The sequence below is a fragment of the Rhinatrema bivittatum genome, chromosome 16 (assembly GCF_901001135.1).
Source record: "Rhinatrema bivittatum chromosome 16, aRhiBiv1.1, whole genome shotgun sequence".
Classification (NCBI taxonomy): Eukaryota; Metazoa; Chordata; class Amphibia; order Gymnophiona; family Rhinatrematidae; genus Rhinatrema; species Rhinatrema bivittatum.
Genome location: NC_042630.1, coordinates 74,233,892 through 74,250,982, shown reverse-complemented (window position 1 = coordinate 74,250,982; position 17,091 = coordinate 74,233,892). Strand labels below are relative to the sequence as shown.

The 17,091-nt window shown below is 44.5% G+C and overlaps 1 protein-coding gene across 1 annotated transcript in view; it reads right to left on the bottom strand.

Annotated features, from left to right (window-relative positions):
* The window catches only part of LOC115078196 (misshapen-like kinase 1), a 1,532,819-nt gene that overhangs the window by 504,639 nt on the left and 1,011,089 nt on the right, over positions 1 to 17,091 (bottom strand). Inside the window, 1 exon segment of the mRNA XM_029580940.1 lies at positions 11,234 to 11,346. Coding sequence (XP_029436800.1) covers positions 11,234 to 11,346 — 113 coding nt within the window.

Sequence of the window (17,091 nt, the reverse complement as noted above, 5' to 3'; positions counted from 1 at the left end):
TGTGTGGCCTACGGGCTTCTGACCTGCCTTGCCCCGCTTACGGTGTGTGGCCTACGGGCCTTCTGTGTGTGTGTGGCCTACGGGCCTTCTGACCTGCCTTGCCCTGCTAACGGTGTGTGGCCTACGGGCCCTCTGTGTGTGTGTGGCCTACGGGCCTTCTGACCTGCCTTGCCCTGCTTACTGTGCCCTGACCCAGCCTGAACCTAGACACCGCTATCTGCCGCCTGCCCTGACCCAGCCTGGACCCAGACACTGCTACTTGCCGCCTGCCCTGACCCAGCCTGAACCTAGACACTGCTATCTGCCTCCTGCCCTGACCCAGCCTGAACCTAGACACTGCTATCTGCCGCCTGCCCTGACCCTGCCTGGACCCAGACACTGCTACTTGCCGCCTGCCCTGACCCAGCCTGAACCTAGACACTGCTATCTGCCTCCTGCCCTGACCCAGCCTGGACCCAGACACTGCTATCTGCCACCTGCCCTGACCCAGCCTGGACCCAGATTCTGTTCTAGCCATTCCTGTCTCTCTCAACCTGAAGCCACCCTTCTGGGTGGTGTTCACGACTCCTGACCGGAGCCCAGTCGTAACAGTAACCAGTGTAACTTGGCTAGGGTTTCGGTAATGTGGTCTCTTTTACTTTTTCCGGTCAAGATCCTTGCAGCAGTGTTTTGTAGAATTTGTAATGGTCTGAGTGATGTGTATGGTAGAGCTAGTAGTAGGGCATTACAGTAGTCGGTTCTTGCAAAAATCAAAGCTTGTAATACTGAGCGAAAGTTATTTGTTGTTAGAAGTGGTTTGAGTCTTCTGAGAACCATTAGTTTAGAGTATCCTTCTCTCACTTTTAAGGATATATGTTGTTTTAAGCTTACTTCAGTGTCAATTATAACTCCTAGGTTCCATACTTTCTCTGCTAGTTCTATTTTTTGGTTGGTTTTTATTGTGATAGTGTTTTGAATGATTTCAGTCTTTTTTCGTTCTAAATGTAGGAATTCTGTTTTCTCTATGTTAATTACTAGCTCCATTTGGTTTAGTAATTTTTTTATAATATCAAGATACATGTTAGCTATGTTGATTGTTTTTTCAATAGATTCATCTATGGGAAGTATTAACTGGATATCGTCAGCGTATATATAGTGTGTTATGCCCAGACCGGCCAGTAGGTGGCACAATGGTAACAGGTATATGTTAAAGAGTGTAGCAGATAGTGCTGACCCCTGTGGTACTCCCGTTTGTAGGTGTATTTTTTCTGACATTACGTCTTTGATTTGGACTTGTAAATATCTGTTACTAAGATATGATCTAAACCATTTGATAGTTGTGTTACTTAAACCTATTTCCTGTAGTCTATTTAAGAGTATGTCATGATTTACAGTATCAAATGCTGCTGACAGGTCCAGCATCATTAAAATATAATGTTTGCCATTGTCGAAACCTCTCATGATGTTGTCTGTTAGTGCTAGCAGAAGTGTTTCTGTGCTATAGTGCTTTCTAAAGCCATGTTGTGATGGATACAAGATGTTATTATTATCTAAGTGCTCCGCTAGTTGTTTTTGTATGTTTTTTTCAATTAATTTTGCAATTAGGGGTAGGTTTGATACTGGTCTGTAATTGCTCAGATTAAGCGGGTCGCTGTTTTTTTTCTTTAAAATTGGCTTTATAATTGCCCCTTTTAGATTATCTGGCATGATACCTTCCTCTAACGAAAGGTTCACTATCTTTGCTAATGTTGGTGATACTGTGTTGGCTATTTCTTTTATTTCAGTGGTTGGTATGTGATTTAATGTGTTAGTAATAGTCTCATTCCAAGTTGACTCTGCTTCATTTATATTTTGAGCGTTTTCTGTTGGCATGTTAGAAATAAAAGCAGAAATAAATTTGTCAGGGGTCACTTGTTTTCTTTTATGTACTATCTTTGGGATTTTTTTTTGCAGGATATGAGCTATTTAATACAAGAGCAAAAGAAATTAAATGATGATCTGACCATACAATAGATTGGATCTCAAACTTTGTAGTAGGAATAGTAATAGAATGTGGGTTGTAGAAAATTAAGTCTAGCGAGTGTTGTAGAGATGGCTGAAACCAAGTCTAATACATTTCGATTTATATTTTTTAACCATGTATACAGGAATGTACATTGCCTTGTATATGAAGTCTACTTAGAATTTCTGAACTGGACAAATCAAAGTATTTGGTGTGCTCAGTCCTCAGGCATAATGTTGCAGAAATAAATTACAGTCCTCTCCTTCAAGGTGCAAAGACTTTTACAAGGCACTGCACATCCTGTACACACCTTGGGTGTGCAGTAGGTGGTTTTTGCCAATACAGGACAAGAAAAAACCCCTGTAGGGAAAGTTACAATCTATATATTTTCCATGAGAGGAGCAGAGGAATTCTGCACCAAATCACTGAGAGGACAGTAGTTTACTTCTGCATCAGCATGTCGAGAACTTCAGGTGTTCGACTGAACACAACAAACACTTTGATTTGTCCAGTTTGGAACCTGTAAGCAAATTTCATGTGGAAAAACAAATTAATTGGAACCCAGTGTTCATATCTGTTTGGGAAAGGAGTAAAGATCCAAGAGTATTCCAGTGCTGGGGAGAAGGTATTGGCAGTAACAGACTGGATTTGAAGCCAATGGAGATTAAGTTGGATAAAGAAAAGGTCTTTCTTATTCAAGTAGTTGTTACCTCTGCCGCGATGTTGCCGGCGAAGTTCCGCGCGGGGCAGGGCGTCCTTGTCCCTAATGGCGGCAGGGCTACCTCGGCAGCGTCAGCAGCGCAGTTCCGTGCTAGTCGGGGCGTTCCCTCCGGTGGTGACGCTAAGATATCCGCGTCAACGTCGGCAGCAAGGTCCCGCGGTATTCAGAGCCAGGGCACGCCCCCTTGACGTCAGACGCCGACGGGGGATCAGTCTGCGCGGGAGTTTTGGGCTATTTAAAGAGAGCCTTTTTCCTTTGCTCTCTGCTTTGGCCACGAGTGTTTTTGGAGTTCCTGCGATTGGGTTGTTTGCTGCATTCTTCCTGCCTGACCTGGACTGTGCTATTGGATTACCCTGCTTGCCGTCTGCCTGCCTACTGGATTATTTGCCTTGGTTCCTGATTGCTTGCTGCCTGCCCTGACCTGGACTGCCTATTGGATTACCCTGCTTGCCGCCTGCCTACTGGATTATTTGCCTTGGTTCCTGATTGCTTGCTGCCTGCCCTGACCTGGACTGCCTATTGGATTACCCTGCTTGCCGCCTGCCTACTGGATTATTTGCCTTGGTTTCTGATTGTTTGCTGCCTGCCCTGACCTGGACTGCCTATTGGATTACCCTGCTTGCCGCCTGCCTACTGGATTATTTGCCTTGGTTCCTGATTGTTCGCTGTCTACCCGTACCTGGACTGTCTAGTGGACTACGCTGTATTTCTCCAGTTCTGTGTGCCTCTCCTACATAAGGTAAGCAGTCTTCGACCTTGGTTCCACTTAATCTGAGCACGAGTTGTAACAGTTGGCCGAAGCCATGGAACCAGTTGACCTGACCGCTCTACAAGCCATCCCCGGTATGGCTAATAAAATTCAACAACAACAGTGGGTCCTGGACCAAGTAACAGTGGTCTTGGATCGATTAGTCGCCCGTATGGATGCCCTAGCTCATATTCCGACAGGACCAGTAGCCAGTACGGTGGTTACCCCTAACCCCATCAGGGTACCTCCTCCGCCTCGCTTCAATGGAACTGCAGCCTTATGCAGAGGCTTTATTAACCAATGTCGAATGCATTTTTCATAACAACCAGCTTCTTTTCCGAATGATAAAACTAAGACTACCTTCATCCTGTCCTTGTTGGAGGGACCAGCTCTGGCGTGGGCCTCTCCCTTGTGGGAGAGAGATGACCCTATTCTTAATACCTTGGATCGATTCCTAAAAGAATTTCGTCTAATCTACTAATCTAATCTACTTTATAATAGATTATTTGTTTGGTATGTTCCATGTAAACCGCCATCCCGGCGATAGTTATCTCTGTTATCTGTGAACCGGAGTGATATGTATTTTATACAGGAACTTCCGGTATATAAAAACCAAAAATAAATAAAAATAAATAATCTTCGATGAGCCAGGACGTTCTACCTCAGCAGCACATGATTTGCTCCAGATCAAACAAGGTTCACGATCGGTAGGAGAATACGCCATTCAATTCTGAACCCTAGCAGCAGAACTCGCTTGGGGGGAGGATAGTCTTACTGCCATCTTTCGACAAGGTCTCGCAGAGAATATAAAAGACCAATTGGCTGGCAGAGATCCTCCGGAGACCTTAGAAGAATTAATCCGTCTAGCCATCCGACTGGATTTACGTTTTCAAGAGAGGATGCGAGAGCGAGCCGCTACTCGAAGAACGTTTCGTCTGGCTCCTAAAAATAAATGTGAGCAACTGGCTGAACACTTCCACGATAAAGTTAACAAAATCATGACACGCTTTCCCATCATCCCCCACACTCCTCAGAACAGTTACACTGTGCAATCTAGCAAACTCTCTACAAAACTTACAATGTTTGAACACACCTCTGCTATGGAAATATAATCCATACTCAAAAAAGCTAGACCATCATCCCACCCCTCCGATACCATCCCCACAAAACTTCTCCTTACTATACCAGACCTAATAGCCCCTCCTATTTCAAAAATAATCAATGCCTCCATTGATTCTGGTATTGTACCTTTCCCATTAAAACAAGCTATCCTTAAACCCACCCTAAAAAAACCTAAGCTCGACCCCGCCGATTTGACCAACTACCGCCCCATCTCCAATCTCCCATTTATTGCAAAAATTTTAGAAAAAACTATTAACTGTCAACTTAGTAAATACTTGGATGAACAAGAAATCCTCTCTCCGTCTCAATTTGGTTTTCGTAAATTACACAGTACAGAAACCCTTCTTCTCTCACTTTCTGATTACCTTTTGCAAAGTTTAGATAAAGGATTATCCTATCTACTAGTTATACTTGATATTTCGGCTGCGTTTGACACTGTAAGCCATCAGATCCTCCTCAAGCGTCTCTCTGATATAGGTATAACCGACCGTGCCCACAAATGGTTCGGTTCCTACCTCAGCGACAGACATTAGGAGAGTTAAATTTGGCAACCATGAATCAAAGGAAATTCCCCTTGGGCAGGGAGTCCCCCAAGGCTCCTCACTTTCATCCACCCTATTTAATGTCTACCTCCTACCCCTCTGCCAACTCCTCTCTAACCTTAAGTTACCTCACTATTTGTATGCTGACGATGTACAAATTCTTATTCCCATTACTGAATCTATTCCGAAAACCCTGGAAATCTGGCACTCTACCCTCACCTCAATTAACAACCTCTTAAATTCTATCCAGCTTGCCCTTAACTCTACAAAAACTGAACTCATGGTTATCTCACTTCCTACACCCCTACACGCTACACCCACATCACGCATTATCTCACCACACACACATTTCTCCCAACAAGTCCGAGATCTTGGAGTTATATTAGATGATCAAATGTCCCTCAAAAAATTTATTAATGCTACCCTCAAGGAGTGTTTTTTCAAGATCCATACACTCAAAAAACTCAAACCGTTATTACACTTCTCCGATTTTCGTACTGTGTTACAAGCCATGGTTTTTTCTAAAATTGATTATTGTAATGCTCTGCTAGTGGGCCTGCCTAAAAATTCCATACACCCATTACAAATCCTGCAAAATACTGCAGCTCGTATCCTCACTAACACGCCCACAAAGGAACACATCACTCTCATATTTAAGGAACTACACTGGCTCCCCATCCACTATCGTATACAATACAAGATATTATCACTTATCCACAAATCTCTCCACAACCCAGAAATGAACTGGCCCTCCAATTCTTTTCAATTCAATAACTCTAACAGGCCTACTAGAAATCCATACATAGCCACCCTACAAACCCCCTCACCAAAACTTTTCAAATACTCATCCACCAAAGCTCGTGCCATATCCCTAGCTGGCCCTATGCTATGGAATTCCATGCCTACTGATTTACGTCTTGAACTGTCCCCAAAGACCTTTAAGCAAAAGCTCAAGACATGGCTCTTCACTAAAACCTACACGTGACCTTCACGTGTTCCTTCTCAGCCCTTTTTACCCTCCCCTCTTTATTTCCTCAATCTTTTATCCTTTAAGTTAAGACACTGAAGATGTCACCCCCCTCCCCGACCACACTCCTACCTCCATCCTACAGCAGTCAACTCCAGATTCATTCTTACCTCTTTCATCCCTAGCACCTTTTTTGCTATTTTATAAAACCGAAGAATTTGCTGTATTTAACAGCCTTACATGTATATAATCCTTCCTCCTTTACCTTTCTCTCTTTCTTCCCCTATTTAAACTTATACCCCTTCATTCCTTTTCCCCTCCTACAGTTCTCCCTTGATACTATAATAAATTGTACTATTACAACTAATCCATATAATATTATCTTTATATATCTATATATATCTTTATAACCTGTTTTTTGTTAATGCAGTTAACTGTTTTAATGTATAGTTTCTCAGTTGTTTTCATACTGTTTTATGTACAACGCATTTGCGTATTTTTCGTTCTCTGTACACCGACGTGATATCTCTGATGAGCGGCGGTATATAAAAACCAATAAATAAATAAATAAATAACCTATGGTTGTTCCACAGACCACACAGGCATCAGGGGATACGGAGGAACTGATGCAAATCGATAGATTTCGGTTAACTCCAGAGGAACGGAATCGTAGAAGAGTATGGAATCTCTGCTTATATTGTGCAGGGGCCGGCCATTTTATCAATAAATGCCCCAACAAGTCGGGAAACCTCCGGACCTAGGACGGGTAGGAGAGGCCTCCCTGGGTCCCACCATTCCCTCTCCGCAACTCTTATTGCCTACAACTATTTGGCTGAAGGAGGAATCATTGCACTTCCAAGCGTTCGTAGATTCAGGGGCGGCTGGCAATTTCATTCAGGAACATCTGGTTCAGAGACATCAGATTCCGGTTGAACCTTTACCCATTCCTCTTTCAGTTACATCAGTATCAGGGCAATCCGTGGGGATGCGTATATCTTATATCACCAAACCCGTGCTGCTCAGTACTGGTCTCCTTCACCAGGAACGCATTCAATTGTATGTCCTTCCATCCTCGGTTAATCAAATAATTTTGGGTTTGCCCTGGTTACGGCTTCATCAGCCTCACCTAGATTGGGCTTCTTTACAACTTACTGCATGGAGCCCATTCTGTTTTCAGAACTGTCTAAAGGTTCTTCAGAAGATTCTACTTCAGTCCACGCAACTCTCTTCTGGCATTCCTGCTCCTTATCAAGACTTTGAGGATGTTTTCAGTAAACAACATGCGGAATCCTTACCACCTCACCGACAGTATGATTGCGCTATTGAACTTCTTCCCGGGAAAAGCCCGCCTAAAGGACAAATTTACACCTTATCAGAGCCAGAATCCACAGCCTTACATCAGTACATCGAAGAAAATTTAGCTCGAGGGTTTATCCGACCCTCAACATCCCCCGCGGGAGCGGGTTTCTTTTTTGTCAAGAAGAAGGATGGGTCTTTAAGACCCTGCATCGACTACCGAGGACTTAACAGTATCACCAGAAAGAACAAATACCCAATTCCTCTCATCTCCGAATTATTTGACCGGATCAAAGGTGCGCAAATTTTTACTAAATTAGACTTACGGGGGGGCCTACAATTTGATAAGAATTCGAGAGGGAGATGAGTGGAAAACGGCGTTCAATACCCATGACGGACATTATGAATACAGGGTTATGCCTTTTGGGCTTTGTAATGCCCCTGCTGTATTTCAGGACATGATAAACGACATTTTTCGTGAAATCCTCTACTCTCATGTCATTGTCTACCTGGATGACATATTGATTTTTTCGGATACCCTGCCACAGCATCTGGTTCATGTATGACAAAGTCTTACAATGTCTCCGGGAACACAAATTGTTCGCCAAGTTGGAAAAATATGTATTTCACAAACACCAATTACCATTTCTCGGGTATATTATTTCCAATAGATGGATCCAGACAAACTCAAAGCCATTCTGAATTGGCCCCAACCTGTGGGGTTGAAAGCTTTGCAAAGGTTTCTGGGATTCTCCAATTACTATAGACAGTTTATTTCCAATTTTTCTTCCTTAGTGGCACTCCTCACGGCTCTCACTAGAAAAGGAGCGTCCATACAGAACTGGCCGGAGGAGGCGGTCCTGGCCTTTCGACGCTTGAAAGAGGAGTTCACCAAGGATTTATGTCTCAGACGGCCAGATCCCACCAAACCTTTTACCCTCGAGGTTGACGCCTCAGCAGTAGGTGTGGGGGCAGTTCTTCTACAAAGGATGGAAGAGGATCAATGGGTGACATGTGCCTTCTTTTCCAAGAAATTTTCCTCCACAGAAAAGAATTACACTATTGGCGACCGGGAACTTTTAGCTATAAAATTGGCCTTTGAAGAGTGGCGCCACCTCCTGGAAGGCGCCCGACATATCGTCACAGTTTATACAGATCATAAAAATCTTGAATATTTGGCGAAAGCCCAGCGATTGAATCCGCGGCAGGCCCGATGGGCACTTTTTTTTAGCAGATTTAATTTCATTCTGCATTTTCGGCCTGCCCAGAAGAATGTAAGGGCAGACGCTCTTTCCCGAAGCTTTGATCTGGATGACACTCCGGAACCACCTCGATACATCATAGATCCCGCTCACATCCAGCTGGCTGCCACCTTCACGGTTCCTATAGGGAGAACAGTTGTTCCCAAACGGTTAAGATTAAAGGTCCTTCGCTGGTCCCATGATGCTCAGTTAGCAGGACACCCCGGGGTCTCTCGTACTAAGGAACTTCTCTCCAGACATTACTGGTGGCCGAGATGGGAGACGGACGTCAAGAACTACGTGAACTCTTGTTCAGTCTGTGCTGCCCAGAAGACACCACGACAAAAACCCCTGGGATTGTTACAGCCGCTGCCCATTCCCACTTCTCCGTGGACGCATATTGCCACCGACTTTATTACGGATCTTCCGGCTTCCAATGGTAATACCGTTATCTGGGTGGTGGTGGATCGTTTCTCCCGGATGGCGCATTTTATCCCTCTACCTGGGTTACCCTCTGCATCTGACTTAGCCCATCTTTTTCTGCATCATATTTTTCGTCTCCATGGGCTTCCGCTCAGCATTGTGTCCGATAGTGGGGTGCAGTTTACGGCTCAATTCTGGACTAATCTCTGCATCCTCAGTCCAATGGACTTACTGAACGGACGAATCAATCTTTAAAGACGTTTCTTCGAGCATATGTCAATCAACGACAAGATGATTGGGCTTCTCTACTGGTCTGGGCAGAGATGTCCCATAATAATCATGTGAATCAAGCTACTGGCAAATCTCCCTTTTTCATTGTGTTTGGCCGGCATCCGCATCTTCCTTTGCCCATCATTGCCTCCTCCAATTGTCCTGCGGTTAATACCACCATTGCCTCCATGACCAGATTGTGGACAGAGACGCGGGCATTACTGGTCAAACACGCCGCTACTATGAAGGTTCATGCGGATAAGAGACGGAGTCCGGCTCCTCATCTCCAATGTGGAGACCTCATCTGGTTAAGCACCCGCCACCTTCGCTTGCGGTTACCCTCCGCAAAATTTGCCCCTCGCTTCATTGGGCCCTTTCCTATCAAGCAACAGATCAACGCGGTCACGTATAGACTATGTGTACCATCCTCCTTGCGGATTCATAACGCATTCCATATATCATTACTCAAACCTGCCGTTATGTCGTGGCCTCATAAAAGACGAAGGACCAATATACCCATAGTACAAGATGATAATCAATATGAAGTCGGGAGATCTTGGATTCTAGAAGAGTTAAAGGGCAACTTCAATATTTAATCTCTTGGAAAAACTTTGGGCCTGAGGAGAATACTTGGGAGCCCTCTTATAATATACAGGCTCCTCGTTTACTTAAAAAATTTCATCTTCATTTTCCTTACAAATCCGGACCTAGGAAGAAGAGAGGGGGGCCTTGCAGGGGGGTACTGTTACCTCTGCCGCGATGTTGCCGGCGAAGTTCCGCGCGGGGCAGGGCGTCCTTGTCCCTAATGGCGGCAGGGCTACCTCGGCAGCGTCAGCAGCGCGGTCCCGTGCTAGTCGGGGCGTTCCCTCCGGCGGTGATGCTAAGATATCCGCGTCAACGTCGGCAGCAAGTTCCCGCGGTATTCAGAGCCAGTACACGCCCCCCTTGACGTCAGACGCCGACGGGGGATCAGTCTGCGCGGGAGTTTTGGGCTATTTAAAGAGAGCCTTTTTCCATTGCTCTCTGCTTCGGCCACGAGTGTTTTTGGAGTTCCTGCGATTGGGCTGTTTGCTGCATTCTTCCTGCCTGACCTGGACTGTGCTATTGGATTACCCTGCTTGCCGTCTGCCTGCCTACTGGATTATTTGCCTTGGTTCCTGATTGCTTGCTGCCTGCCCTGACCTGGACTGCCTATTGGATTACCCTGCTTGCCGCCTGCCTACTGGATTATTTGCCTTGGTTCCTGATTGCTTGCTGCCTGCCCTGACCTGGACTGCCTATTGGATTACCCTGCTTGCCGCCTGCCTACTGGATTATTTGCCTTGGTTCCTGATTGTTTGCTGCCTGCCCTGACCTGGACTGCCTATTGGATTACCCTGCTTGCCGCCTGCCTACTGGATTATTTGCCTTGGTTCCTGATTGTTCGCTGTCTACCCGTACCTGGACTGTCTAGTGGACTACGCTGTATTTCTCCAGTTCTGTGTGCCTCTCCTACATAAGGTAAGCGGTCTTCGACCTTGGTTCCACTTAATCCGAGCACGAGTTGTAACAGTAGTGTCTTAACTGCATTTATAAAGAGGCATTTATGGAAAACCTGCCCTCAGAAACAGAGGTGCAGAAACACTGTACATTCTGTTGTAAATACTTATCTACTATACTTCTAAATAAAAGGAAATTCTTTGGGAACATGCTTGTGTGTGGAGTTCTATTTGAGAGACCAGAATTTAGGATTATGTTCTCCAACAAGTTAGAACCCCTGTGCCCATCTCATGTTAAAGACAGTCAGGACTATATAACATTTTTGTGATATTAGACCCTAAACATTGTGCAGTAATGAGGCATCTCACTAGCTACTCCTCTTATGTGCAGAGAGATATGCTGAACAGAAATGCATTGCTAATTCTGGCAGCTCCTTGCCTTACCTCCTATCCTGTTCCTCTCCAGAGATCCAATTTGGGGGAAGTTGGTGTTTCCCGATTGCAAAAAGCTGTCTGCTCGCTCCCAGCCTGGCTCACTCCTCCGGAGGTCAGGGTTACTGCAGGTGAGAAAATACTCATATGTAACATCATATCTGAAAAGTGTGCATTTCACTCCCCCCCCAGAGGAAATGTTACAATCCTTTGTTAACTTGGCAGCCCTTGGCTGCATTGCTTCCATTTCTTTTTTTTCCAAAATGTATTTTGGTATGACAAAATACAGCATACGATATATTGCTCTTGTCCACAATACATTAACCAACAAGGCATAAAAAATTATCTTCTTATGAATGAAAACTAACAAGTAGCTTCTTTACATCATTTTCAGAAGAATCCTATTAATCTTTAATCCCCCCATAGAACCCCTTCCCATCCCAATCAGTCATTCCACATACACACTCACTCATACATCTCTCAAACACCTTATTTTTTCCATCTTCCAATCTGAAGAATATCCCCATCTGTACTGATCTCCTCTAATAATTGTAAAGAGTCATATTTAAATTTACCACTAATGCATTCCCCAAGATACCGCGATTGGCAAGCACAATTATATAATTTAAAGCTAGGAGTGTCAATTCCTCCCCAAGCTTTGCTTCTGAATAACTGTCGTATGTTATTTTGGGTTGAGGCCCTCACCATACAAACTTCATAAACATAGATTTAAAAGTAACTAAATCCTCATTCTTCAGCCAACATAGGTTTTTTTGTCTCACACCCTTAACTGTTTCATCATCTTCCCAACCTTGTTCCCAAATTTATGAAATTGGAAGCAAAAGTAATTGATGGAGCAGACTGCTTTTAAATGAAGTAAATGATTTCACAATTCCTCTCTCTCATCCATAGCTTTTTAAACCTCTCCAGAAAAAGAAGAAATAAGTTATTTCTTTAAATCATCTAAATAGTTTCAAACTCTATATCTCTGTGCTTCCTTTTCCTTACCACATAAGCCATTATCTCCCTGCTCATTACCACTTTCCCCACCTCCCATAAAAGCATTGAGGCTTCATTAAATTGCTTGTACTCCATCCATTTTTTACATAAAAAATCAAAGAACTCCAAGTCTTTAAATAGGCCTGGGCTTATTCGCCATGAGAAATAGTCACTATTTTCTTTAGCTATCTTTAGAGCCAAAAAAACAGGAGCATGGTCCAAGAGAATAATGTTACCAATAGAGGCATTTAGGACTATTGGAAACAAGCACTCCGAGATTAATATATAGCTATTCTGGAATAGCTCTGAGGGATAGAAAAAAAAAAGTATAATCTTTCTCTCCAGAGTGTAATAATTGCCATATGGTGATGGGGGAGGGGCAAGGAGGAAACCAAATCTATGAGGTAGCTACACCCAACAACATTCAGGACCCACAGGTCCTATGAATTCACTTTCATCTGAAAAATTCCTTATTCTCCACCCCCACCTCCTCTCACCACCATAGCCCTAGTAGACATGGCAGTATTTGCCTCTGGTACTGGGCTTCATCAGGAACCACCATGTTTTCTACAGCTTTTAGAGAAGTGCTTGGCAAAATATGAATAATGTGTCCCAGGTGAACACATAGATGTCTCCTGCAAAAAAGCTGCAAAGACTGCAGTTACCCTCTCTGTTTTTCCTTAGGGAGATTAATTTTCATTTCATCAGTGGAGTCAAGAGAGAATGCTTTCGTCAAATCTGATCCAAATAAAGGGAGAACCCTCAAAGGCAGCCACTGGAGAAAATGTCAGCTGATCATCTTCTGACACACAGATTCCTTTTGGTGACTCCTGCAGATGCCATGGATTTGGCAGATAGAGAAATCATCAAAGGTCAGGTAGTCCAACTGGTTAGTAGCTGAGGATAGTCTTTGCCAAAGGCAATGACAGGTAGGATATATCTTCATCTGCTTCGGTTTTCCTTTTCCATATCTTTCAAATAGTGGATTATGGTCCTGGGAGAACAGACCCCATAAATTGCGGGCTGCAAAATGAGGCCCTGTTTCAGCCCCTCTCTCCCTCCTCCTTTCTCATGTTCTCTGTGGAATGAGAACTCTATCTCCAAGAAGTTTGTCTATATTCATGACCTTTTTATTTCCTTGCCTTAACTGAGACCTGTTTTCCAATGAGGACTCTATTTCAGAGGACTCTGTCATGGTGGTTAACTTTTCTCCCAAAATCATTGCCCAGTAGGCTGTAGAGGTGGTGTTAGACTGCTGCTCTCCCTTCTCCTGGAAAGACTCTAGTTATCTTTTATCTTTGCCTAAAATATAACCCTAACATTTTTGCCATCACAGAATCCTAGCTGTACATGACTGATTAAGTGATCATTAATCAACTGTCGTATTATCAGTCTTGTTCTGGAAATAGATGAGATCGAGGTGTTCTAACTGCATTTAAGAAATCTCAATATTTAAAACAGATTGATCTGGAAATGAATTATTCTAATGAAATAACACAAGAACATAAGATATGCCATATGGTGTCAGACCACAGGTCCATCAAGCCCAGTATCTTGTTTCCAACAGTGGCCAATCCAAGCCCTTACAGAGACCCATCTGCCATCAGCCATCAGAATCTGACATATGGAAACAAAATAGCTACCCCTTTCTTTTTATATTGACCAGGGCTAAAGAGCACCTTTCCTACCCAGGCTTGTTTCAGTTTGAGATTCAGCAGCGGAGATATGAGTCTCCTGAAGCATAGCTACATCAGCATGTAAAGACTGCAAATATGTTAGAATCTTTTTCCGCTTATTAGGGTGTGAAAGACCATTAACATTCAGGGAAATTACCTGTAATGCAGTAATAGCAGTAACCATGATAATAGGAATTCAACAACATTAGAGCACAGCTCATTAAATAGAATGGAAATGTAAGGAGACCCAGAGCAAGATTACATGGAAAAAAAAATAAAACAAAAAAGAAGGAAGAGAGTACAGACAAAGATTACAAGTGGAACCACCATAGACAAATAATGGCAACATGTAAAAAATGAACCTCAAGGGAGAGCCAGTAGCACAAGATCCAGCTGAGAAAAAATAAACAGATGTTGGGACTATGCCTATTAAAACTAGAGCAAGAAAGGTTCATTGTTGGTAAAAAAAACAGAATGGTAAACAATCAACCAGGTAAAGAAAAATGAGGAAGACTCCGGACAAAATAAGGAAACCATAGTGGTTACAATCGGGACCATGAGTCAAGAGACCATGTCTTGTGTATGTTCGAGCGAAGCGAGAAATGATCCTAGATTTTCCGGCAAGTCAAAATATGTAGTCTAATTATGACATGTTACTTTCAATTCTTGCAGTATAGAGAAGGACGTATCGAGTGCCCAAGGCCTGCAGGTGGGGATGCAAAGCTTAAAAGGCCTTGCACTTCACCATTGTGGTTTTAGCCAAATCAGGTATAAACAAAAGAGAATTTCCTTGATAAGTAACCAGAGATATAGAGCAGGGGATCTCAATAGGTGTGTCGGGACACACTAGTGTGTCACAAGGTCCCGGAAGGTGTGTCACAAAGCCAGCAGAAGGCTGCTCTTTCCTCATCAGTCTGGGCAGGGGTTGCCTGACTTCTCCTTTATTGGGTATAACCGGAAGCTGCTCACGTCCTTCTTCAAGGCCCAGTGGGAGGTTGTTCCCTCCTCCTTCATCAATATCAGAGTGAGATACCAACAGCCCCTGTTCATATGGGCCTGGCAGGTCATCAACTTTATCTTCTCCTGCCTGGAATGGTAGTGAGGCTGCTGATGCTCTCTTCATTCCTTGGGGCCTGGCTATGAATGCAGGAGCATGAGGGAGAGAAGTGCATGCTATATAAATCTACTGCTGACTTCCACTGCTTCCTCATCTTCTTCCTTTCCTTAATGCTTCTTGCTCTCACCTGCTGTTGGTAAAGAGAGAGAGAGACTCTGGATTAGAATGAAGGCTTTTCTGCTGGCTGGGAGCCAGGAGAAGGAGGAAATGTGGGCAAGAAGGCATGGGGAAAAGGGAGGAAGGGGTGAGGGCAAGGAGGTTGGGGTTGCTGGTTAGGGAGAGGTGGAGATGGGAGGGGATGAGGTTGCTGGGCAGGGATGAGAGATGGAAGTGGAGGGAGAGATAAAGGTGTTTGTGGGCTGCTAGTTTGGGGGGAGGAGAGTGGGCGTAGTAGAGATTGAACAAAGGGATCTTAAAGAGTAGTGTTATGAATCCGGTATGGATTGTAGACTCTTGGCCCGAGGTGGAGTTGGTGCTACCTGAAGGGGTAAACCCCTCCAGGTCCCCACCGTCAGGAGGCGAAGCTGCAGGGGCCAACAGGAGTTTCACCATTACCAGCCCACGTTCCCCGTGGATTGATCCTTTGGGTACCGGGTCCGGCTGATCTTAGGTATGCCCCTGTGAAGACAGGTTGAGACGACGTGGATGACTGAAGATGTGGCGGAGTCCAATCCACGGGCAGAGGAAGAAGGCTAGCGAATATCCCAGTCTGGTCCAGAGGTTGAGGCAGGTGAGAAGCAGCAAGGTGAAATACAGTCCAAGAGGTCAGGGGCTGGTGGTGAAACAGCAGGAAGAGGTCCGGTCCAAGGTCAAGAAGCTGGGAGAGCCATTTGAGAGGGAAAAGGAGAGAGGTTGGATCAGGAGAACTGGAAGGAAGGACTAGAGACTGCAACAGGCAGGCTGGGCCAGGTAAGCTGAATCAGGAACAGGCAGGCTGGATCAGGAACCCAGAGAGAGGAGACCTGTTGCCAAGTCATCGGGTGGAAGTCTGCCGCAGGTTTAAACAGGGCAAGAGCCCTGACGTCATCAGAGGAGGCCGGTGGCGTCTTCCCGCCACGAGCCCTTTAAATCCCCACAGGCGGTGTGCGCACGCGCCTAGGGGAAGGATCAGAAGAGGAAGGAGTTGGCGGCGTCCCACGTGCTGGCTGGGCTGGCCCCGGTGGTGAGGGAGAGATGCCAGCCACGTCGGGAGGAGCCGGGCGCCGCAACCCAGAGCTAAGGGCTGGAACAGAGCATCGGAGAGCCGGGGAGGCCGAGCAGGACAGTCCGCGGCCGGTGAGTGTAACAAGTAGCTAGATCAAGCAGCCATTTTGGTCACTGCTCGAGAGTGCCCCTCCATATCTTATGTTCTTATTATATCTTATGTATATAGTCTAAAATGTCTTCAAGCAGTACTGAACTCAACTACCAGATACATCACTGGTGCCAGATTATCCAACCATATTACCTCCATTTTACACTCACTTCTCTGTCTATACAATGGAGAAAACAATTTAAGATTGACTCATTAGTCCATCGAGCCCTTAGTAAAGATATACTACTGTCCGCTCCTCAAAGTTTATAAACCACAACATGCTTTAAAATCAGCAGGAAGCAATTTACTAGATGTCCCATCCTCCTGGCTCGTTTGTTTGGATGAAACCAGGGAAAGGATATTCTATATAGCAGGACCTACACTCTGGAACAGACTGCCTGATGACATTCATATGTTATTCCTCTTTTAGGAAACAGGTAAAAGCTTTTCATTTCAAACAGGCATTCGTTAACAACTTACAATAAGGCCCACAGGGAAAATCAGCTCTCAGATGTACAACCCAATGGCCATTCTGACTTAGGTTCGCTAGGTTTTTATTTCTGATGTTTTTATTTGTAATTATTTTTTTAAACTGTTCTTATTCCATTGAGTTTTTACTGTATATGTTTCCATTATGCTTTGCATATTTTCTGTGATTATTATGTAAGTTTTTTGTAATCCGCCGTGTACATCAATTAAATAAATAAATCTGACAAATGCACTTGTATCCAACCCTCGCCTCCTTTTGGTCACACTCATTCCCTCCTCAAACTTCCCTCACCTG